Raw genomic sequence first — 26,801 nt, 5'->3', positions numbered from 1 at the left:
CCATATATAGTCAAGACCGTTCGCGCTCGATCAGACCTGCGCGCACACGCCCGGCCGGAAGTGACGTGGCCCGGGAGAACACGAGCGATGATGGTGTTTATGATTAGGCTTGTTTGAGATGCGCCTTGCCTGTAATTTAGTGGAGAGTAGCGGCTGCAGTGAGGGGAGGAGTGAAATAAGTGCAGGCAAGCCGGACACTTCCTGAATCTCGTTGTGTTGTTGGACTGCAAACGTCAGCAATGGAAGAGATCGCGTTCTTTATCGCACTTTGTGGATGCCTTTTATAATCAAAGCCATAATGAGAAATGTGGAGCACACAGATGCTGCACTAAATTTACACTGTTATCCCTAATTATGGGTTAAACATTTCAGAGTGGGATATGGCACAGCTGATTAACCTAATCATGTGTATCCTACTTAAGGGACAGTTTACCCAAAAAAAAGAAAATCTTTGGGTGAACTATCCCTTTTTTACATGAAACACATTCCATATAAATATATTACACAATTGTTTGTCACCTTAATGTAAATTTGAATTTCATGTTTAATGATTAGGAAAAGTGTGTACAGCAAATTATTATTCAAAATTAATATGAAACAAAAACACATTTTAAATGAAGAAACTAGCATGCATGTGTGGCTTTGTTTCCTGCACTCCTGAAATAAGACCTACCCAGATAAAGATCTCAGATAAAACACACAAACATGAGGCCTAATTGCAAAACCGTCACATTAGATGTAGCTATGCATGCATGTATTGATGGATTGACTCATTTATTTAATGGAATAATGTTGTACAAAAATGTAAATGTACAAAATTAACACCAGCATACAATACATAAAGAGAAAATTACAACAAACAGGACTTCAAACCAAGAAAATAAAAATAAAAGGGTAAATAAATAAAGCACATGTCCTATACTAATAAATTACTATAGAAAAAGTAAATAGTATTAGGCTATAGGTAATGGACTTACTTTACTTACTTACTTTTTACTTTTGTCATTTAGCAGACGCTTTTGTCCAAAGCGACTTACAAATAAGAAAAAGTAACTAAAACTAAAAAGTTACAACTCTATAAATACTATCTACCCACATATTTAAGAAAATAAAGAAATTAAATAAAATTGACACATGCATATAACAACAACATTTCAATAATAAACATATCAATGAAAAAAATTAAATAAAAAGCTACTACTATCCCTTGCCGGTGTCCCTGCCCGGTGGAGTCGCACGGTAGAGTCGATGGTCTTTACACTCTTTGGTCTTCACACTAAGAGGGCTTCACACTTCTTAGGATTAAGGGGAAGAAATATCAGATGGCATTCGCAGCCAATGAGCATTAAGCTGTGTCGTCAGCCAGTCGTTTCCCATGATGCTTTTGATCAGTCGCTGGAGAGCAACTGCGCTCGGCTGCAGAATATATATATATTTACTTTGTAAAATGTACAAATTACAAAACATAAAATGTACTTTTTACTTTTATTAAGTATATTTATTAATTTGTTTATTTTAAAAATATTTTTGTTTATTGCATTTATATATATATCACCTTTGTGTGTTTTTTGCATTAAGAAATATATATCTGATTATATATCTGATTGTGTTTACTGTACTGCTGTAAAGTGTAGTTTGTAGGATGCAGTGCAAGTAGCTTTTATTTTATTACTGTCATTAATACTAATAAATATGATTAAAACTACAGAAAGTATTGGAATGAGTATTATTGGTAATATATTTAATTTTATTAAGTATATTCATTGATTATTTTAAAGCTAGTTTTGATTCCAGCAGTGGTTTTGTGTTGTAACTCAGCATCATGTGTATCTGGATACTAGACTCTGAATAAACAATCACAGCATTCAGAAAACTCATATTTCAGAATCATATCTCATGGCAACTCTGTCCTGCTGTGCTTGTGTCTCTTCAGCTTCTATCAGTAACTTAATACAAATCAGTATCTCATGGTCCATGGTTTGATGTGTTTGGTTCTGGCAGCCATAAGTGACATATAATGTACATTCAGATGATCATTATTGTAAAATAACCCATCTGGGGGATATAAGAGTCCTGGACCCAGTGTTGGGGGTCACACATTACAAGTAACACAAGTTATATCATCAGATTACTTTTTTAAAGTAACTAGTAAAGTAACGCATTACTTTTTTAATTTCCAAGAAAATATCTGAGATACTTTTTCAAAAGAGTAACGCCAGTTCCTGTGTTTTGCGCTGCGTGAACATGTTACTGTAGCTCTAGACTAAATATGAATGTGCATTAATTCATCTCACTCACAAAAAACTGATTTAGTATTCATCAAAATGAATTAAAACAGTGAAATGCAAACTCAGAATATGATGCAAACCTGCAATAATTAAACATGTTAAACAACACAAATGTATCTAATCCTATTTTATTAACCAATATCTTTGCTGCTGACCTTTGATGACCAGTTCAACCATACTAATAAGCAAAAATGACTTTAGATAAACTAACAATTGTGCTTCATTGTGTTGTTTTATTGCAGAAGAGTGTTGATCCTTCTTCTCCTGCGTTCTACTGCACAGACGTGAGTTTACTCCTCCTTCAGCCTGAGGTCTATTCATTACACTTTTTGGTGTGAAAGGACTTTTATATTTGCTATAATTAGAACTTCTTACATTAAAAACAAAATCAAGCCCTGCTCATATTTAAAAAGTAACGCGAAAACAACGTAACGCATTACTTTCCATAAAAAGTAACTAAAGTAATGTAATTAGTTACTTTTTTAGGGAGTAACGCAATATTGTAATGCATTACTTTTAAAGTAACTTTCCCCAACACTGCTCACACTGTGCATGCCGACTGTCCTGTGTGATGAAGCACCATCGCTGAAATAATGAATAACCCGCTGATATCATCACATATAAATGACATAATGAAGAGTTAGTGCTGCTACAGCCTTCAGAACTGAATCATCAGTATAATAAGCACTTTCTACGAGCATTTCTAGACTGCTTCTAATAGATTTGCAGCTTTACTCTGCAGAGACGGCACTGAAGTGCTTTAATGCTGCTCACAGCTTATACTGTAACACCAGAGAAGACACAGCTGGTCTGTTTAAATCTGGGATTCTTTATATTTTACAGTTGTGTCTGTAATGTGTCATTATTTATATATTTCATCAACTAATTGATGATGGAATCAACTTTTTTTTATTTTTTTATTACAAATGGGTGTGGCCAATATACCATACATACATTTATTACCCATAACCATCATATAATACCAGCAGAATGTGTGTAAACTGTACTGTGTGTGAATAGAAGCGGACAGTAGACTGTAACAACATTAGTCTCGCTGCTGTCTGTTCTTCACCAGCGCCATCTTGGCTCAAGTTATATAAGAGGAAGCGTGTATAGTGCGGGGGAATTTACTGACTAAGACACAGCATCAGACGAATCAACCGACTAAAACAAGCGGTATTCTACTCAAACAAACGCTCTGAGCTCCATATTCTATCGTTAATCAGCGTCAGAGCGAGAAATCAGATGTTTTTGAGTCGCTGCGCGTATGAAATGCGGGTGCCCGCGTGAGCTGTAGAGCTCTACTGCAGCCAGCAGCCAATCAGAGCCGCGCGTCGCGTCACGTGTTCCGCGCGCCCGCACCCTCGCGCGCGCTCTGCTGCGCGGTCACAGCGGCACATAGGAAACAATGCAAGCGACCCTTGTGAGAAAATAGTGAAGAATGGACGAATTAAACGCATCAGTCGCTCTTTTGAGAGGAGGACGCTTTTGAGGCGAGGTTAGTGTTTTAACGCGTGCTGTTTTCGCCCGGAACGCGCGTCGTAGCGGCGCGCGCGGGGCTCGGATCACGCAACACTTGAGAAATGCGTGGATGCTCTTCTTATTTATATCGCCTCGGGAAATGAGGAATTACTGTGTGCTGTGCATCCAGCCAGAACCACAGTCTGCTGCTGATGAGAGAGCAGTAGATGCATTTCTGCAGTTATGACCTAATAAACTACTGCTTCTTCTGTAAAGCCATTCTAGAGAACATAAGTATCCAACAAAAAGCTCAGTGTTTTATTGCATTTACTGTAGTAATCTAATATAAAGTGATTGTAGTTTGAACGTTGCAGTACAAGTAGCTTTTGTTTTTATTACTGTCATTAATACCAGCATCTTTACTAATAAATATGATTAAAACTATTAAGTATTGATGTTAGTGTTTGTGATTTTAATCATAAGCCAAATGAAGAACATTAACTGTATTCTTACATTGCATAAAACATTTATTATTGTTCTTGCATTTGATTTTATAGGCAAATGTTTTGCCAAATGTTGGGTTCACACTAAATTTGTATATGCATTTTTTTTCTTTAAGTAATAATGGTTAAGCGCACGGGCTAGTCACTGGTGAACAGTTTTGAATATCAAAGACTCATTTGATCAGTATTGTTCAGAATGGTCTTATGACTGTTTGACCCAAATTTTGTGAAAACCAGAAAAAAATTGTAAGCCAAATAAATTAATCAAACTTAGAATAAACATGAAATAAAAAATGCATCTTTCAGATGTGATGAATGCAGTTATTAGTCGGTTGCAGTTTGGTTGTTAAAAGGTTGTTAGTGGTTGCATTTCCAAGTCTTTATCATATTCTGGTCTCTATGTGGTTCACTTTCAAGATACCTTGAAAAAGGCAACAATGGTTATAATAAACTTCTTTACAAACTCTTTTCCCCCAACTTTCTCCTTCATAAAGTCTCATCTTTAATGCTCCGTTAAATTCACTTCCAAGATGCACTAGTGATTTGAACATCATGATTTATCGTTAACAGTGTTTCTGTTGGTTACGTTACAAAGAATTTATAGAAGCAAAGGTCATAAATTAGAATTTTTGCAAAACAACCAAAGAAGAGAGTGTTCTTTGTGAATCAGTTTTTTATTACTACTTTCTGTATTGTATTCCTTTCTAATTTCCTGAAACGCTCTTTTTTTCTCACCCATTGTGCAGATATAAACTAACGGTGTGCTGAGCCCAAAGGAAGGGATTCTCACCAGTGAAAAAACAGCTAATGTGGATCACGTATTCTTTGATTTTTGGACCGTACGACTGTTAACTTGATGTCCTGACCATGCATTCACAACAAAGTTTCATGTCATTTATGAACAGCAAGGCCAATGCTATACCTAGAAAAGACATTGATCGCCTGTGCTGTGCAAAATGCCGCTTTTCCACCAAAGACACTGACCTGTTCGAGAGGCATGTGTCCCATCATCAGGAGGTAACTTTCTCCTGCGCGCTCTGCAGCCATGTCTCCTATTCTAAAACGGAGTCTCAGAAACACGTCGTCGCGCACACCGGCTCGTACCCGTACAGGTGTAGCTTCTGCTCGTACGGAGCCGTGCGGAGAGATTACATGGTGAAGCATATCCTTCGTATACACAAGAGAAATGCGGAAGAAGGCTTCATAACTGACTTCACTGTATCCACTACAGATACAGAAGGTCCATCTGTTCCTGACACTCTCAGGATTTCAGACTGGCCTGAAAGGAGCGACCAGTGTGCGATTCACAATTTCCATGTTGAACACCCCAGTGGAAGTCAACCCAGCCAATCATCTGTTATCGGTAAAACAGTGAACCAAACCAGGAGTAATCGTGCCCGGATGACCTACAGTTTCACGTCGCCGTGTACGACCAACACAGCAACTGTCGTTCCAGTTTCTAAGACTCCTTTCACCAGTGCCGTTCCCAGCTGCGCTCCAAGTGCGAGTCACTCATTAGGCAACACGCCGCAAGTGGTTCTAAGATCACGGGAGGCAAACGGCAACCTACTGAACTCTCAACTCAGTGCTGATGGGAACAACAAGGTTTCAGTTTCGGAAAAGCTTACTCCGAAACCCTCATTCCCAAGAGTCCATGTTGGTTCTACAGAACCAGTACAGCAAAGCCCAAGGGTTAGTGTTTCGGAGAAGGCTATGGCTGCAAAAACCTTTCCCAGAGTCCAGGTCCGAGCACCTGTTGAATTGAACACCCCGCTCAGAGCACTGCTTAATACGCCCTTATCTAAGAGGAATATCCAGATGGATCAGAGGTCTAGTCAGTCCACAACAGGGACTAACGTTGGGACGCAGAAACCAGTTGTACTTCCAAGCGGTACAATAAAAAGTCCACTGCACTCCAGTGCAGAAAAGAGCAATCAGTTAAGAATGAACTCTAGAGCACCTGTAGGATCATCAGCAGAGTCGTCAAGCCCGTTATCCAGTGTCCAAGTGGAACTGTTGGCACCTTTGAACCAGCCAATTCAACACAATAAGCCTTTGACCGTGTCCTGTCCAGAGGAGATCAATATTCCTGCCGGGTGTTTGGTGGAACTGGTCGAGGTGAAAAACGTCAACGGGACTCGAGAGTTGGAGCTACGGTTGATCCCACCCAATGGTACCCCGCAAGATCGGAAGAGCAACGTGGATGAACCTTCATCAGCCACAACTGGAGGTAAACTGTCCTTCAAATGCCAAGTTGCCAAAGGGTGTCCAGTCAGCCCGTCCACATCTTCATCATCTCACAAAGTCAAACAGCAGCGGCCTTCAATGTGCACCAATGTTCAGACTATCACAAAAACTGTTCAATCAGCACACAAACCACAGTGTTTTTCAGAGATGCCAGCCAAGAGCAAGCGCCACCTGAAGACCAAGGATCCAAAGATCATCACGCTCGAAGGTCCGGAATTGAGTTCTGAAAGCCTTCCCGTGATCTCATCAGTTTTCTCTCTTTGTCCTACGCCTACGTCGACTCAAAGCATCTCAAAGTCCTCGCCAGAAACACAACGCTGGATGGTGGCAATGAAAGAGCCGAAGGACGAGGTGAAGAGTGCAGAGCAATCGCTGGTCTGTAGTATTCTGATTAAAAAAGAGGACACTGAGGAGAAACCCAAAGGTGCTTCTTCGGGTCTCAAAGAAACAAAGACAGAGGATGAGACTAGTAAAGGCTCTGCAATACCTAAGACTCATGGTCAAGTAAAAACTTCAAAGAAAACCCTAAACAAACAAGCTCCAAATTTGACTCAACCATTGGTTTTGCTAAACCAGAGCGTCGTTCCATCAGACAAAGATGACATTTCACATCAAGACAAGGGAAATTCTGAACACGAGTCTGGCCAACAACACCATTCCTGTGTTTCCAACATGTATCCAAAAGTAGCTTTGTTCAGGATTCCCAGTTCTCTGTTGGAACCCACCAAGAAGCTTCCGGAAGTGCCAACTCGAGAGGAGAGTTTGACGGCGCGACCGGTTCTCTGCTGCACGCTCAGCGAGCAGAATGTCTCCGGAAGTCCTGAAGTGGCCATCAAGCTGATACTAAAGAGAAACCTTTGTGAAAGAGAAGAGAAGCACCAAGACTCACCACCACGTAAAAAACACAAGAAAGAAAAGAGAAAAGCCAAGAAACGCAGGTCATCGTCAGCTGGGATGGGCATTCCTCGATTCTCAACCGAACGTCATCGAGAACTGAGCTTAACTCCTCTGAAAGCGAATCAGCGCATCAAGCTTCCCGGGCCGAATCAGCCGGTTGTGGTTCTGAACCACCCCAATCCTTCAGTTCAGAGGATCAGTGTTGGTGTCCAGACTCTGAAGAACTATAAGTGGATTCGCTCAGTGGATCACGAACAGGAACAACCGGCGAGGAAACAGCCTTCATTCAAGATGAAACTCAAGAAAGTCCATGGACAGAAGTATCAGGTAATCGAGTTCGTTCTAAAGGGAGTCTCGGAGAAACCGCTTTCGTAAAAACCAGCCACATTCCCTTGTAGATATTTCACGTATTGATTTTTTATTATTTAAAAAACCCATGTGACGGAAGTTTTACGGTAATAAAGCTGGCCGGTGGACAATGGTAATTCAATGCCAATAAACATTTCGTCAAATACGTTGATTAGACTGGCCAAGTATTAGCTGTTCTACATGTTATATATATATAACTTTTTTCAACATTACTTACCCAGTCCTGACAATGGCCCGCTTGACAGCAGCAATGACAAACATGCTCATATATATGTATAATATGGAAAGAGAGATTTAAAAAAAAATGTAAATCTGAACGGCCAATATGTAGAAGATATTCGGTCAGAGGTTTCCAACAACACTAATGTCTGTTTTAGGATGTTGCGTGTTATTTTTCATGACTGTACAGGATCATTTCGAACAGACGTCACGTCTTGCGTTGTGAAAATCACCTGAAGTACTTTCACTGAAATCATTTCATTTACTGTCATTTTTAATCATGCACGTAAGCATCAGTGTTAAGTGAGTCTTTTCTGATTTTTGTGCACATGGTCTTTGTTGGGTGAGGCTTTGTCATTTGTGTAATTCAAACGTATGGCATACACTAAAAGTGTTTCTGCAAACAAACAAAAAGGTTTGCATATACGGACTCAGTATTTCACTGTAAACTACAGCACACATGTACACTCACTGTCTAAAGTCTGTACAGCAAACAACTTCTTTTGGTAAAGTGTAAACAGTCGAGACGGTTTGACGTGTTTATTGTAAATCTACCTCAAATGATCAAACCAGTAGCCGACTGTTTTCTTTTATTACTGCTGATGTTCTGTAAAGTTACAGCATAGCTTTTGATTTTCAGGGCATCTGCTCATTTGTAAACTAAACGTGTGTCATGAGTGTATTTCAAACTATAATCTGTATATAGTTCTGAAGCTTAAGAACTAAGCATAACATCTATTTTTAAATTATTCATAAAGGCCAAAAAATATTAAGTGTGACTAAATAAAACTTATAAGTGGATTAAAATTTAATGGAAAAATGGTTCTTGTGTGTCTGCATTCACTCTACACGTGTGTTAAAATGTCAAAAATATTGAATCCTTTAGATATTTGACTGCTATACACAGCCACATTATTAAATGACTGATTGTTCTTCTTTCTATCAGACGAGCTCTTTGGCTTGTTTTTTTGAGTCTGTACCAGGCAAACGTCACTAAAAATGTCTTATAAGGTTAAAATGTCAGTTAAATGTCCTGGAGATGTTGGGTTTGTCTGTATTTGCTCTTATTTTAACAGCTCTGTCAGGTCCTGCTTTGTGATTGGGTACATCAGCACACACTGCTTCCTCTGATTGGCTGCCGCAGAAGATTTCCGCCCGTCCACGAGAACGATGGGAAAAATGGAGTGGAACCTGACGATGTCAGTGACCGAGTCAAACCTCTGGAAGACAAAGAGATGATGATGATGATGATGAAGACGTACCATTATAACACTGCGCTCTGTGGCTGTGTGACTCACATCATTGGTTCTCAGACCTGTTCCCAGAGTATATTTGCTGGTTTCATCACTGAAGCGGATCTGAATGTTAAACACTCGTTTGTCGTAAAACACAGCGAGGACCAAGGGCTCATAGGTAGTGTTCTTCGAGCAGTCGCGCACTAGAAAGGCTCCTTCCTGTGGACAGAAGTCATCAAGATCTGTATCTAAATAATATATATATTCATGCACAGTCCTTATGTTTGTTTTCTGATTTTGCGATAATCTGCTAAACTGAATTTGTGTCTCTGAAGTGTAAGAAATGTGATGATGCTGGATTGAAGGTGTGTTTTACCCGGTTGACCAGGTGAAGAGCGTGTTCAGCGTCCACGCGACTAGCTGCACCAACATACCAGTTCTGATCGGCCAATCCCTGCAGGACACGTCAAATGGAAATTAGCTGTGTATTTTCTAAATGCATGATCTTCTTTTGAACAGTCTGTTCAGTCATACACTAAGTTTGGAATAATTACGACTTCTTAATGTTTCTGAAAGAGTCTCTTCTGTTCATCAAAGCTGCATTTATTTGATCAAAATTACTATAAAAACAGTGGAATATTATTAGAATGTAAAACAGCTGTTTTCTATGTGAATATGTGTTAAACTGTAATGTATTTCTGTGATCTGCAGCTGTATTTTCTGCATCGTTACTGCAGTCTTCAGTGTCACATGATCTTCAGAAATCATAATAATATACTGATTTACTGCTCAACAAACATTTCTGATTATTATCAATGTTGAACACAGTTGTGCTGCACAATATTTTTGTGGAAACTGTGATACATTTTATTTCTCAGGATTCACAGATGAACAGAAAGTTCAAAAGAACAGCATTTATTTGAAATGCAAATCTATAATAACATTATAAATGTCTTCACTGTCACTTTTGATCAATTTAATGCATCTTTGATTAATAAAAAGTATTATTCTATTGTTTTTCATCCCAAATATTAGAATAGTAGTGTATCACAGTTTTCACAAAAATCAGCTTTGGTCACCGTGTAAGGCTTTGAGATCCTCAAACACTTTGATCTTCTGAGATACGGACAGTATACACAGTGCATTAACACACAGACAAGAGTTTTCACATCTCACTGAGAGAAGTCTGTTCTCACTCAATAACACAATATAATGTTCTAGATGAATGCATACTCAGTCATGTTTGGTATTTGAATAGTCTCAGGGCGACTGGTACAGTGGTCTCATTTTTACAGTTCGTATACTAAAAGGTCAAACAGGTCCTAAGAGTTTAGAGATATTTTGTTCATTGTATAACGTCAGCCGTTTCTCAGTGTCTTTCATGCAAATTAGCATCTGTCTCAAAAGGTGTAAACTCGCACATTATTTTTCTTTATTACATAAAAAAGTAAATTTTTTTCCAAAATGGAGTAAATTTCAGATTGTTTGTTTTGTTGCCATTCCAATTGTTGGCAATTTTCATGGCGAGAAAGATTATGGCTGAATTGTATCATATTTTTATAATTATTTTATAATTATCCATTTGCCTTAACTCTGTTAAAAATGGCAAATTTCAGATAAATGTTCATGTCATACATTTTGGTTGCATTTGTGAGTCAATAAAAAGGTAAGTGCTTGTGTAAAATAGGTATATAATATCATAATATCAATAGATCGATCAATGTACTCCTGTATCGTAATCGTATCAGAATTAGGAGGTATCAGCAAATATTGTATGAGGTATGAGAATCGATATCATATCTTATCATGGTGAAACGTCCAATTTACACCCCTATTAAGTACATACTAGATTATCTGAGGTGCTTGATTTTGAAGGGGGGGTCGGGGGGTGGTAGACAGAATACTAAGAATAATAATTACGACCAAACACGTAGGAAACTTTTATCCAGCATTGGATACCTTCGTTGGGCCAATACAGGAATAAATTACATTTTACAATAAATTACAATAGAAAAGTTATTTAAATTGTAATAATGCCTTGGTGAGTAGAAGAGATTTCTTTCAAAAACATTTTAAAATCTTAATTATTCCAAACTTTTGACATGAAGCATGTTCTATTTTTTTGACAATATAAAATCCAAATCAAATTGTCATAACTGGATCTATTTCTCCAGAGACTCTCCAATCCTTCAGTCCACCTAAACGCAAGCTCACATTTAGACCCGCCTCAATATATGAGTGCCACGCCCACATTTCAACATCCAATCAACAATCGGCAGACAGAACTAAATTTTCAATAATCTGTTACTTGTGTTTCATCTCAGCTTTAAACACTGCTGATTTGAGTTGAGCCTCAGTGTAATGATGACTGAAGCGTAGCCAGCGCAGTACTGATGCTGATGATGTACCTGCGCAGGTTTGCTGTGGTTGGTGAAGCTGCTGTTGGTCTCTCCTTTAGCAGGAGGCCATTCATGATGCTGCAGTTTCCCCGCGTGTGAATCTGAAACGAATCCAGAGAGTTCTTCAGATCTGGTGAATCAGAGCCGCTTCAGCTGTGATTCAGTGACTCGATTCTTACCAAACGAGCTCGTCTCGCTCTCACAGTAACTGCAGGATCAAACAAACACAATTACACACATCATTCCTCTAATTAATGATGTTAAAGCACAGAGTGTTTGACTGCGGTCAGTACCTGTCCAAATCCTGAGAGTCCAGATCCAGAGAAAACCTGTGAGATGTGTGACCTGCGTAACAGGTATATTATATTATTACACTTTCAAGTATATTACATTACATTATATTATATTACAAACCCGATTCCAAAAAAGTTGGGACATTGTACAAATTACGAATAAAAAAGGAATGCAATAATTTACAAATCTCATAAACTTATATTTTATTCACAATAGAATATAGATAACATATAAAATGTGAAAGTGAGACATTTTTAAATGTCATGCCAAATATTGGCTCATTTTGGATTTCATGAGAGCTACACATTCCAAAAAAGTTGGGACAGGTAGCAATAAGAGGCCGGAAAAGTTAAATGTACATATAAGGAACAGCTGGAGGACCAATTTGCAACTTATTAGGTCAATTGGCAACATGATTGGGTATAAAAAGAGCCTCTCAGAGTGGCAGTGTCTCTCAGAAGTCAAGATGGCAAGAGGATCACCAATTCCCCCAATGCTGCGGCGAAAAATAGTGGAGCAATATCAGAAAGGAGTTTCTCAGAGAAAAATTGTAAAGAGTTTGAAGTTATCATCATCTACAGTGCATGATATCATTCAAAGATTCAGAGAATCTGGAACAATCTCTGTGCGTAAGGGTCAAGGCCGGAAAACCATACTGGATGCCCGTGATCTTCGGGCCCTTAGACGGCACTGCATCACATACAGGAATGCTACTGTAATGGAAATCACAACATGGGCTCAGGAATACTTCCAGAAAACATTGTCGGTGAACACAATCCACCGTGCCATTCGCCGTTGCCGGCTAAAACTCTATAGGTCAAAAAAGAAGCCACATCTAAACATGATCCAGAAGCGCAGGCGTTTTCTCTGGGCCAAGGCTTATTTAAAATGGACTGTGGCAAAGTGGAAAACTGTTCTGTGGTCAGACGAATCAAAATTTGAAGTTCTTTTTGGAAAACTGGGACGCCATGTCATCCGGACTAAAGAGGACAAGGACAACCCAAGTTGTTATCAGCGCTCAGTTCAGAAGCCTGCATCTCTGATGGTATGGGGTTGCATGAGTGCGTGTGGCATGGGCAGCTTACACATCTGGAAAGGCACCATCAATGTTGAAAGGTATATCCAAGTTCTAGAACAACATATGCTCCCATCCAGACGTTGTCTCTTTCAGGGAAGACCTTGCATTTTCCAACATGACAATGCCAGACCACATCAATTACAACATCATGGCTGCGTAGAAGGAGGATCTGGGTACTGAAATGGCCAGCCTGCAGTCCAGATCTTTCACCCATAGAAAACATTTGGCGCATCATAAAGAGGAAGATGCGACAAAGAAGACCTAAGACAGTTGAGCAACTAGAAGCCTGTATTAGACAAGAATGGGACAACATTCCTATTCCTAAACTTGAGCAACTCGTCTCCTCAGTCCCCAGACGTTTGCAGACTGTTATAAAAAGAAGAGGGGATGCCACACAGTGGTAAACATGGCCTTGTCCCAACTTTTTTGAGATGTGTTGATGCCATGAAATTTAAAATAAACTTATTTTTCCCTTAAAATGATACATTTTCTCAGTTTAAACATTTGATATGTCATCTATGTTGTATTCTGAATAAAATATTGAAATTTGAAACTTCCACATCATTGCATTCTGTTTTTATTCACAATTTGTACAGTGTCCCAACTTTTTTGGAATCGGGTTTATGTATTATATGAGGCAACATAACTTACTTGCAGATGATGATGTTTTAACCTGAGAATGAAATGGGATTATTATTTATGTGAATTATCTGATTTATGTTTGGGTTTGAATACACAAAACCACCAGACATGATGCTTTAATAGTGATTTTTGTCAGTTTCATTATATTTGGAACATCTATTTGGTTAAATTTGTTTACTGGCAGGTCTCCACTGTGACAACATGCCCTGCTATAGAGGTCAACACTGTTAACTGTATGTTTCTCTGCTGTGATGTTCAGTTGTTTGCATCTGTCTCTCAGCCTGATTTCAGTTCTCTTCACAGCTCTTCCCCTTTGACCTAGATGTCAAATATCTCTCTCATACAGTCCCAGCCATGTGTGGTGTGTCTGTAACTGATTCAAGGTTAACAGGCCTTGGCAAGTCTAAGAGAGTCATAGAAAACTGTTTATCAATCGCATGACTTCACTGTTTGAAATAGGTTATTAGGTGAGGAAGATGAATCAGATGTGTACATGTTGGTAAATGGAAGTAGAAGGTCTTATTATAATCTGTTCTTTTATCCAATTCTGAAGGTCTTTGTTCAATGATAAATGAATATACATGATAAAAAAAGGACATGAATCAAAAGTGAGTCATTCAGTCTAATGGCATCAAAACAGCAGGAATAACACGTGACAACTTGCCCCACTCTCCTCCACATGTACTGTTTTTATTTCTAGTTAGTGCTCTATGATGAATAGCATGGTACCAGAACGAGTTATTAGTAAAAATTAAATGATTAAAACCCTACTAAACTACTAACCCTGTATTGATCAAGTTTGTTCATTTGACTTTGACTGATTGACTTTATTTTTAAATGACTGTAAAACATGGAGTTTATGAATGAATTTGAGTTACAGCAAAGAAATGGACTTACATTCTCTTGCTCACTCGGACTGGGTCTGAGAATAAAAACAGACACAAATCAGACAGTTTACGTGTGTGTGTGTGTGTGTGTGAGTGTGTGTGAGAGAGTTTTGAAGAGTAGTTATTAAGATTTGAGTGTAATGGTCTCATATTGTTAGCTGTGTTGTATCACCCTCCACATCTAGTTAAAGATTTTATTTTTGAATTTATGGAGTGAATGGGGTACATCACTACAAATTATGACCATTTTACATTGGTTGGTGATTTTAATGTTCATGTTTGCTGCCCATCGAACTCCCTTTCAATGGAGTTTTTAAGTCTTACTGAGTTACTTTTAACTGAGTGCAGTGTATAAATGAGTCCACTTTGGACCTCATGATATAATACACCCTCTGTCACAGTACTGTTCTCGAAGGAGACGCGCACGACGCAGGAGGTGTCAAATACACAGGCTTTAATTATAATACACAAAGTAAATACCAGGAATCTTGGAGCAGGGTAGCACAAATCATAGACAAAGCTAAACATGACGGCGAACGGACAAAGACTCAGGGAGACTTACAAACAAGAACCAAACAAAGGGAACTAATGAGAAGATTAATTAACACAGGTGGAGACTAATGAACTAATCAGGGAACAACGGAAAACTAGGTCAAGATTGGATGAACAGAAACGCAGGGAAATCAGAACCAGAACAGAACATAAACGTGACACCGTCATGTTTAATCGAGTCTGTTGGCCCTGCTTTACTTTCCTTATTGACCAAATGTTTATTAACTGGTTCTGTTCCTGCGTGCCTGAAATTGAGCTCTGTTACTCCTTTGCTCAAAAAGCCTTCCTTAGACACATTTACCCACCTATTTCTGTGGTTCTGTAAATGTTGTGCCGTCAACTTAAGTCTTTAAGTAATTCTTTAGTCTTGTTTTAACCCTTTTCAGAGACTGAGTCAGCTCTGCTGAGAGTGTTAAATGATATCTTAGTTGCTACCGATGCAGTTGACTGTGATTTTAGTTCTCTGCTGCCTTTGACACTATAGCCCACCTGTTGCTCTTATCTAGATTAGAATCCTGTGTGTGGCGTTAAAAGATTCAGTCTTGAATTGGTTTAAATCCTATCTAACCGAGAGATATTTTTCAGTCTCCTCTTGAATCTGGAATTCCTCAGGGCTCTATTCTAGCACCTTTGCTTTTTCTCTCTCTACATGCTTCCTTTAGGTTCGATTCTGAGAATGAATGGCATGTCTTTCCACTTTTATGTAGATGATACCCAGATCTATCTGCAATAAAATGGCCCTTCTGCAATACAATCTTTATTTTCATGCCTTGATGAGGTAAAACTCTGGTTTGCAAGTAACTTTAAATGATTCAAAAGACTGAGGATATAGTTTTAAATAGTCTAACAATTTTGAGTTTAACTCTTTCCCGACCAAACACAGAATTTTACACTCGGCGGCGCTATTATGCATCTCCTGAATAAGTCCAGAATCTCTCGATCAAAAACACAGGTGAGGAAGATGCAGAAACAAGCGATCTCATATGTAAGCTGATGCATGTGAAAAATAATACGATCATCAACAATAAACGGTATATATACTGTATGAAAACTGCCTAATGTTAGCGAGTGAAATGAAATGTGAAAGGAACTGGCAAAGGACTGTGAAGCGTTGATGAAAGCGATCTACTGCAGCTATGCTTTGATCATCGTACTGAATATGATCCAGATGTAGTATTTAATAAAAACGTGATTTTCTCAGCTTTCTGTGTTTTTATTATTATTATTTTTTGATGCATTGCCTGTTCAGATATTCACACAACAAAATATTCTGGGGACCATGAAAGTTTAGTGAAAATTATCAAAACTTCTGGCAACTTTTTTCAAAAACGCTGGCGTGGAAAGAGTTAATAACTCTATGGAAAGCCTATCAGCTTTTAACACCAAGATTCAGAACCACAGTGTTCTTCTTTACAGTCAGCTCACTTTAGATAGACATGTTTCCTCTGTTGTTGCTTATAGCTTTTTTCAGCTCCCCTTACTTTCTAAAATTAAACTCAAATTAATTTCCTGCCTGAAAAATCTCGTGAGAAAGGTAGTGAGGACATTGTTAAAATAGTCCATGTGACATCAGGGGTTCAACTGTAATTTTACCAAGCTACGAGAATACTTTTTGTGTGCAAAGAAAACAAAAATAACGATTATGTTTTTGTGTCATTTCCTCTTTTGACTATGTGAGCTTGTGCATCGCTTTGGTCAGTCCTGTGACTGTTTTTAAATGTGCTTTATAAATAAAAGACTTGTTTCTGCAGATGTGTGTGTGTGTGAGTGTGTGTGTGTGTGTGTGCATGTTTATGTGGTTTATGAGGACACAAATGTGTATAATGACATGGGTATGACAGAGGTATTACAATATGAAGGTGGTTTATGAGGACACTGCCTATGTCCCCGTAATTCAAAAGGCTTAAAAAACATACTAAATGGTGTTTTTTTGAAAATCTAAAAATGCACAAAGTCTCCTGTGAGGGCTAAGTTTAGGTGTAGGGTTGGTGTAGGGCAATAGCACACACAGTTTGTTCAGTATAAAAACCATTACGCCTATGGAGAGTCCCCATAAACCACAAAAACCAACATGTGTGTGTGTGTGTGAGTGTGTGTGTGTGTGTGTGTGTGTGTGTGTGTGTGTGTGTGTGAGTGTGTATGTGTGTGTGTGTGTGTGTGTGTGAGAGTGTGTGTGTGTGAGTGTGTGTGTGTGTGTGTGTGTGTGAGTGTGTGTGTGTGTGTGTGTGTGTGTGAGTGTGTGTGTGTGTGTGAGTGTGTGTGAGAGAGACTCTCACTGTGTCCATGCTGGTCTGCTGTTGTGTGATCTGGTTTGCGGTGACGCTGGTTCTGGTTCTGGTGGTGGTCTGGATGGAGGAGACTCATCAAACTGGTTTGGAGAGTCAGTGATGGTCTGTACTGGTATAGGTGGTAAACTCAGGTGATCTCTGGGTAATGATCTCACTGGCCTGAAACCGCAGCACACAATCACTACACTGAACACAGGTGTGTTTCTCACAAGTGTGTGTTTCAGTATGATGTCTGTCTGCAGTGTTTGCTGTGATTGATTACCTCTGTGGGACGGTGAGAGCCTGTCATGAAGAGATTCACACACATGATCATCAGCACAAAAACACAAACTCATTCAGTGCAGAAAGTGATTCAGAATGAGACTTACAGTAAGAAATGAAAACCGGACCACAGACTCACAGGAATTATTAGCTGTATTATATTTCTTTAACATTACTACTATTCAAATCAAAAGTTTGGCATCAGCATGATTTTGAAATGTTCTTGAACAAGTCTCTTCTGCTGACCGAAGCTGTATATATTTAATTAAAAATACAGTAAAAACAGTGATCAGTTTAATGTGTTAAGTCTTACTGAGCCCACACTTACGAATGGTAGTGTATTTATTAATAAAAAGAAGTCAGGTGTTTTCTTTACCCTGTCAGCAGATCCCATCAACTCCAATCGGCCATCTGCACACACACACACACACACACACACACGCGCGCACACACAGATACACAATTCAACACAAGCGTCTTATTGCTTTTATAACGTATTGCATATATTTTCATTAAAATATTGTCTTATGTATCAGATATGGCCAGACAGACAGTACCGGAGGAGCTCTTGGGCAGTCTCCCGGGTTTGAGGTTTCTGTTGACGCTGGGTCCTTTACGTCCTGTGAGGTTGTTACAAATTACAAACAGCTTACTTGTTCAACAAATGTATCAACTGTAATTTGTACTTTGAAAACTAACCAAGTAACAAAAACCACAGTTTCAGTTGGAGAAGAACCAGAGGAGACAGAATCCAACTCTAGTTTAAACGAGTATGAAGTTATTTTATCATTCAACCTCTGGAGAGAAAAGGTGCAGACACTGAACAAGTGCACATGTGTCGAGCATCTGTTACACTGATTATACAGATAAAGGCTAGTATGCTAGAGTCCACACCAAACAGGATACTTTGGGCTTCACAAATGTGCAGTGTGTTCATTAAGGTTTGTAGGGACCTTACCATATTTAATGTTTGGATTCAATGGGCTGTACTATCTAACAATACACAAAACAGTTTTCAAAGTTGAACATTGACATGATCTTTCCATTCTATCTGCCACAGCCTTGTTTTCATCCATTTTGACCTGGTCTATAAGTTCTTGTCTTTAGTGCTTTCAAGCGATTAATCACGTCCAAAATAAAAGTTTTTGTTTACATAATATGTGTGTGTACTGTGTATATTTATTATGCATATATAAATACAAACACATGAATGTATATAATTAAGAAAAAAATTATTTGTATATTGACTATATTTATATATATTATAAATTATATAAATATATTCATGTAAATATTTACAAAATATATACTGTATGTGTGTGTGTGTGTGTGTGTGTGTGTGTATTTATATTTACATAAATATACACAGTACACACATTATGTAAAGAAAAACTTTTATTTTGGATGCGATTAATCGTTTGACAGCACCATTTGTCTTATTTAAGAGTAAAACAAATGTAAAATTCATATAAATACACAAAATATAATTTCTCAAAATACAAATGGCAAAAAACTCAAAAAAACTATTTTAAATACATTTTCACTGAAACACTGCCATCTCTGACAGCAGGTGTGTGTTGTGGATCCTGCTTTTGATTCTCAGTGTGTGTGTGTTTGTGTTGTGTTGTGTTGTTGTGCTCACCTGGTTTAACACGCAGTGGACGAGGAGGAGCGTGCACAACATCCTGCAGACACAAACACACACCTGACTCACCTCACCTCACCTCACACAACACTAAACACAATCACAGAGACCAACAAACACACTTACTCCTGCACCGATGCACCCTTTAGGAGCTCGTTCAGCACGACAGCTGTCTGTAACACACACACACACACACACACACAAATGAATGAATATTCAAATGTGCTGAAGGCTGCACATCATTAATGAAACACTCGTCATGTGTTTGAGTTGCACTGACTGATCTGTGCCACTAGATAGAGACATCAGACAGACCTGAGGATTTCAGCTCAAACTAAGCACTGCAAAAAAAAAGATGTTCTTCCTCAGTGTTTTGTCTAATTGTCCATTACAGATATCTAGGAATCCCTAAATCAAGAAACATTTACTTGAGTAGGTCAATGGCATTAGATATTACATCTTTAACAAATATCAGCCAAATGTGGCCAGAAAAATAAATTGTTTATTTCTCTGACCTCATTTGTTATTGTTTTAAACTGAATATTCATGTTATTTTTTCATATACTTAGTATCCTATGTTATTTTGCTTCTCAAGTAAATGCATCTTCATTTAAGTATGCTTAGATATTTTTACAGACCAAAATAAAAACTGCTGAAGAAAGTCATTTTTGCTGTGTGCCCTTGAAGTCATTGACCATAACTGATGACCATAACAAAACTCACGGAGTTACTGAACTGATCTGAATAACGAAGAGCTGCTTTACAGCTGAATCTGAATACACATTAACTGTTATTTTCCTGTTCCTTACGGTGAAGCTGCTTTGAATCAGTCTGTATTGTATAAATAAATCTGACTTGACTCTCCGAGCAGTAATATGTGATGTTCTGTATGACCTAGTGATCTAATCATTTAAAATCTTTGACATCAAAGTCAAATCTTGAATGTTTCATAGGTTTGTCTCTGCATGTATTTCACACACAAACACATTCTCGTGTCTCATGAGTCGTCAGTGACTCTGTGATTCATACACACCTTCATCCAGGTGTGTGTGTGCAGGTCTGATCCGCTCGCGTCTGTTCCTGTCATCCTGAGAAACCAACACACACACACACATTACATCACATTCACTCCAGACCAATCACAGACAGAGCTGATGATGAAATCACTCACCATCATTAACGGAGATGCCTCGTCATCGTCACACACACAAACTCCTCCTGCGACACACAACACACTCCCTGTGCTTCAGTAACTCAGAGCATTGCTTAACATCACTGTATTCTGATGAAGGCAGCTCAAGCGTGTTGAGATTGGGCATTTCTAACCTCTCGAGACGTAGAGCTGAATGGGAAAGTTATCACTGCGTCGTCCTGTAACTAATGATGAACGCACAGTTTGCAGAGAGGTCTGACTTAAAGAGTTAGTTCACCCAAAAATGAACTTTTGTCATCGTTTGCACTCCCACAAGCTGTTTCAAACCTGTAATAATTCCTTTCTTTTGTTGAACATAATAGAAAATACTTTGAAGTATGTGGGTAACCAAACAGTTTCTGGTCCCCAATGACTCTGATAGTGTTTCTGAAGTTACTGAGGACCAGCAGCTGTTTAGTGACCCACATTCTGCAAAGTATCTTCTTTTGTGTTCAACAGAAGAAAGAACTTGCAGGTTTTGAACAACCTGGGTAAATTATGACAGAATTTTCATTTTTGGGTGAACCATACCTTTAAAGTGACAAACACATCTGTGCTTCTAAAGGCATAACTCTAGTGTTTTATTAAGATTTGGATACTCTGTTAGAGCTTGATAGACATAATTATTATATTTTTAGACATTATTAGAAAGAAGAATTAATAGATTATAATTAATGTTAGACCCTATTTATTCATTAATCATTTATATTAATCATAAATATATGCATAATAAATAAGCATATGTCATATACAATTTGACATTTTAAAAAGTTTAAAAAATGCTAAATTATTTAGATTTAATGTAGTCCTAATTTAAGCAAATGAATAAAAACAATAAAGAAAGAAAGACTAATAAGAATAAATGATTTAGATATATGAGCATGGTGTATTGTTGAGCTATTAGTTCCTCGCTGATCATTTGTGTCTTAGTTTGTAGTATTTTTGGGTCATGAATGGTGTCCCTTATTGTGGCTCGGTGAAGGTGGCAACCCTATCCCTACTGACTTCAAATCTAACAATCAAATAACTCCTGAATCACCAGTGCATTGGCAAGATTGAAGTATGGAAAAGCTTACATTCAGCAGATGGAAATATTGCCATTGCATTGATTTAGTGAAGAAAAGATGATCTGAAGATATTACATGCTTCTCATCCACATCACTCTCATCCTGATATAAACTATTACTAGAATTACACATCTTTTAGAAAACAAAACATTATGAACGTATGAGATTTCTTTTGATAAAATCCATTAATATAATCATATATGTGTAACAGAAATGATAGCTAAGCTACACAATGAGAATACAACACTTCTTCTATCAGTCACCGCTGAGTGTTGGTAACTTCTGACTGAGATCTAATGTGTTTTTTGGTGAAATGAGGCAGAAATATATTGTTAGTAACATTTCAGAATTTATTTAGGGGAAGATGCAGAGGTGGACAGTAATGAAGTACAGTCTGTACACTTGTTGAGTATCTGTACTTTACTTGAGGGCTATTTTTTCTGGAAACTTATGACTTGAAAGACAAATATCATCCTTTTACTCCACTACATTTCTATCAAGGTCTTCGAAGTAGAAATTCGTTACTATGTAGCAGCTTTGAAAGCCAGAGGGTGATTTGTTCTTTTCTAAAATGTGATTTTGTGAGAGTTTATCAGTAATCCGTCTTGTAGTGAAGTGAAGTGATTTCCCAGCGGTTTTTGAACACTGACCTGTTGCAAATGCGATATTTATTTACAACAATTCAATAACAGGAAGTTAATATTATGGTATATATTAGACACAATATTGTCTGATTTTGCAAAATGATGTGAATGAAAATATTAGCTCTAAAGCCACAGAAGAAGTGTTGTGCGTCTCCTAATAAAGCACAATACTGTAGGAGTTGGACTAGAAGCAGCGCTGACCCTTCTGTGTACAACATCAAAGCCATTAGAGAGCAGTTTTCACATCTTTGTTTTGATGGCAAATAAATCTGTTGCTGTTAGCTTTTTTGTTAAAGCAGTGTTGCTGTAGTAAAGTTACACAGCTTTTTTTATTCTTAGTCTATATTTGAAGTAATTTCACTGTTCACTCGGTTCAAATGTGGAGGAATGGCTACAGTTTTTTTGGGTGAACTCACTTGTTTCATTCCTATAGTTTTTTAACATTCTAAAAGCTCTTTATTCCACAGACAGCACAAGATAAGTGTATTCTGCAGTCATACCCTAATCCCAGACTAAAATGTAAGTGTGAGCTATTTCAACTGAAATAAACTTGCACTGACTGATCCTAAAATAAAAATAATAAAAAGGAAATTTACTTTTGGTACTTAAGTACTTCTGTACTTTTACTTAAGTAAAAATCTGTCTTTACAACTTTAAAGTAAGTCTGTGCTTTCACTCAAGTAACTGTCCGTCTGTGAGAAGATACACAATTACAGCTTCTGTGGGGCATGAAGGAAAAGTGATGTAACTAATTACTGTTGCCAGAAAGTAATAAGTAACTAATAATATTACTTTTGAAAGGAGTAACTAGTAATGCGTTATAAATGGCATTTCTGAGTACGGAGCTGAACTTGACCTGATTCACATCACCAGCAGTTTAACAGAGAACTGCAGGAACTCAACTGGCTCTGTCGGCCGTATCAACTCCTGAGCTTCTCACACTCTTTCTACAAGCAAATATAGACTCAGTAATGAGATATCACAGTGTGCATTTCCTCTTTAGCTTATTGCAAATGATCTGAGAGCAACAGCCCTCCAGAAATGACAATCCAGTCCATATTCTCCTGTGAACGTCTGACACCGCTGGATGAACATGATTGATTTATTCAGCTCTATCGAGCCATGTCATAATCAAAGCAGATATTAAGCACTTGGTTTAGCGTCTCTCATGCATGGATGATGCTCAGAGGTGCACATGTCCACACTGCTAATTTTAGTTTGAAGCTCTTTATGGTTTCCTGTCGCCTCCTGCTGTTTCCTGTTTGTCAGATCCACAGCTGAAAACAGCTACAATTACTCCAACACTCTGATTGAACTATACTCATTCACTTTATATGTCACAAACAGATATTGATATTAAAATCAATACTCAAGTTCAAAAGTTTGTTTTTCCTTTTTATAGCATGCACTAAAATATATTTTATATAAAAGGTCTCTGAATTCACATGCATGTTCAAAAGTTCATTATTTTGCCATTACAGGTGTTAGTGAATGTGATCATGAGAGATTTTAACTGGAGTGTGAGTCATGTGACCTGGGGTGCGTTCACTCGTCTCTGATTGGGCCAGATATGCTGCACACTAAACAACACCTGAGCACATTTATACTGGTTACAGCTTCTTTCACAATCATTATGTAGAGCAGGCATCCTCAAATCTGGCCCACTCCTGCAGAGTTTAGCTCTAACCCTGATCAAACACCCCTGAGCTGCTAATCAGAGTCTTCAGGATCATTAGAGAATCACAGGGAGGTGAGTTTGATCAGGGCTGGAGATAAACTCTGCAGCAGATCGGACCTCCAGGGAAAGATCTGAGGAACCCTGATCTAGAGAATAACGCGTGCTTAATAAATCAGCGTCCCTACAGATTTAATTAAATATTTTAATATCGAATCAATCATGAATGTCTCTTAACTAAGTTGAAAAAACTTGCTGATTACGATATCGCTCCTATTATAAACGGAGCGTTTACACTGGAAACGATTATTATTATTCTAGACTGAAATATGACTTCATTGAAAGATATCCCAGCTAACAAAAATATGTTCTAAGAGCCTTTTGCACCATTACGTTAGGAAAAGCTTATTTCTGAATGTTCTGTGAACGTCCAAATCGTGCAGTAAACGTTTAAAAAAGTTATGTTTTTTTTGGTTATGTGAACATTAAAGACAGCATAAAGGGGAATGTTTGATTTTATTATTTTGCAAACATATTATGGGAATGTAACTCTTTTGAATGTTCTCTAACCCATCTTAGACAATGCCCAACTACAATGTTTCAAAAGGAAGTTCCATGAACAATACAGATTGCTTTTGTAACACTTAGAACGTTATTAAAGGCTGCGTTTCCCAAAAGCACCGTAAGCCCTTAAGTAGCTCGTAGACCCATTGCCACCAATGGTTTCTACGATCAGCTCTACGATCACAAAAGCTCACGATGCTTTCGGGAAACACAGCCCTGATCACTTTGATCAAACCTTCTATTAACGTTACTGGAAAAACCTTTGTTCATAACTTGCCAGAAAGTTCTCTTTCAGCTGGGATCATGTCTGAAATGATTTAGATGAATTTGTTTCTAGTTACGTAACTTCAAAACTATCTTGCGTTGATCTGAGCCTGGTTTAGCTAGTTTTCCTGCTAACATTGTGAGAACAGAACCGTTTGATCAGAACTGATCTACAGCTGCAGCAGTTCTTACTGTGATCAGTGAACGAGATTCATCTAATCCTGTCAATCACAGCGTAATGTGATCTCTCCACATCTACCGAGCGTTTGTGTTTGAGACCGGCGTCTGTTCAAATGCTTTATTAAGCTTTATGAGTGTTTTCACTCCAAATCGATCAATATTCACGTCTTAATTAAATGAGCGAGACACACTCATGACAGTTCACTCTTCAGAACAAGCTTCCAGCAGGGGGTTTTCACAGCAATGCCATAGAAGAACCATTTTTATTTCCCCGAAGAACCTTTGAGTGAACAGCTCTTAAAATAACCAGGATTTTCTTGCTGTGAAAAACCTTTTGATCAGTGGAGATGTTCCACGGACGTAAAAGGTTCTTCATGAACCATAAATGCTAATAAAGATCTTTATTTTTAAGAGTGTATGGAAGAGAATGTTCTATAGATGATTGAAATGTGCTTCACACTCATAGGAACTGCTCACTGAAAGTTTCTTCGGCTTATTTTATGGCATTGCTGCAAGAAACCCCTTTGAAAGCTTGATTTTAAGAGTGTGGCGCTGTAGGTACATACAGTGGATCATTTCCGCTCAATAACAGCTATAAATGATGTGATGAGAGATTTCGGATGTCGTCTAACGAGGGCTTCAGTGCTGGTTTACCGTGTTACCAAGAGACCAACAGAACAAAACTGGAACCAGATCCTGTTCTGTGGAACTGAAATCATTTATGATTGACATGATTTAGAGTAGCATGTTACCAGAACTCTTTAAGCAATAAAATCACAGAAATATGAATAAGTATGGGTGTACATGAAATATTATGCTGTTATGGGTTTTGGTGGAAATCAGGCATCTCTGCAAAGCATATATAATATTTGTATTTTTATACTGATATGAGAGCATATTATTGTGAAGGTTCATTAAACACTATTTTGCTACAAGGTACCATTTATATTCCTTCATAAATGAAGTGTTCTTATCTGATTCATCTGCAGAATGGACATGTCAGAATATGAAAGCTGAGAAATAAACACATATATTTCAGATGTTTGAGCAGAATATGATGCTCAGAGTTTGATGCAGCAGTCGAAGCGTTCTTACAGACTGACAGACAGCAGAGCCGCTCTGAATGACTGGAAATCATCTTACCTTCATCTCCAGAAGAGCAGGAAGGGTTCGCCGAGCTCCAGCGGAGTGTGTGTGTGTGTATGTGTGTGTGTGATTGACAGTTATTTTGTGGTAACGCCCCCTCAGAGAGTTCTCAACTTCCTGTGTGAGATTAACATCAGCCACCTCTGATCATCATCACATACACACGCGCTCTCGAAATGAGAATACAGGAAGTGATCACTTCCTATTGATCTATTTCTTGAAACACACACACACACACACACACACACACACACACACTCTCTCTCTCTCTCTCTCTCACACACACACACACACTCTCTCTCAATTCAATTCAATTCAATATTGCTTTATTGGCATGACTGTAGAAAATACAATATTGCCAAAGCTTGGAATATAATAACAATGAAAATATCAAAATAACATAAAACATTATAACAATATAAACTTAAATAAACATTTTAACAAATAAGAACTTGTGTGAACATTTCATACCACAGTGTTTAACATATAAACACACACAGGCTGAGGGTCACTGTGGTAGACATTAGGGAAACACACTGAGGTCAGACATAATACACATATTACACACGTTCTCTCTCACTCACACACACACACACACACACACACACACACACACACACACACTCTCTCTTTCTCTCTCTCTCACACACACACACACACACACAAACACACACTCTCTCTCTCTCACACACACACACACACACACACACACACACTCTCTCTCTCTCTCTCTCTCACACACACACACACACACACACAAACACACACACTCTGTCTCTCTCTCTCTCTCACACACACACAAAC

At 38.2% G+C, this 26,801-nt stretch overlaps 1 protein-coding gene across 1 annotated transcript; it reads right to left on the bottom strand.

The window, feature by feature from the left end:
- Positions 1-8,307: 8,307 nt before the first annotated feature.
- clnk (cytokine dependent hematopoietic cell linker) lies at positions 8,308-26,060 on the bottom strand. The gene is made up of 17 exons (XM_079390737.1): positions 25,995-26,060; positions 20,437-20,483; positions 20,299-20,353; positions 19,392-19,438; positions 19,263-19,305; positions 18,178-18,240; positions 17,997-18,031; positions 17,622-17,641; positions 17,348-17,518; positions 14,530-14,554; positions 13,642-13,663; positions 11,912-11,963; positions 11,798-11,826; positions 11,628-11,719; positions 9,596-9,673; positions 9,283-9,438; positions 8,308-9,204 (listed from the first exon to the last, which is right to left on the bottom strand). Exons 2-17 carry the CDS (start codon positions 20,440-20,442, stop codon positions 9,049-9,051), a joined length of 1,050 nt encoding a protein of 349 aa, XP_079246863.1. The 5' UTR covers positions 20,443-20,483; positions 25,995-26,060; the 3' UTR covers positions 8,308-9,048.
- Positions 26,061-26,801: the final 741 nt, after the last annotated feature.

The sequence above is a fragment of the Barbus barbus genome, assembly GCF_936440315.1.
Source record: "Barbus barbus genome assembly, chromosome: 33".
Classification (NCBI taxonomy): domain Eukaryota; kingdom Metazoa; phylum Chordata; class Actinopteri; order Cypriniformes; family Cyprinidae; genus Barbus; species Barbus barbus.
This window is presented reverse-complemented; position numbering and strand designations above follow the sequence as displayed.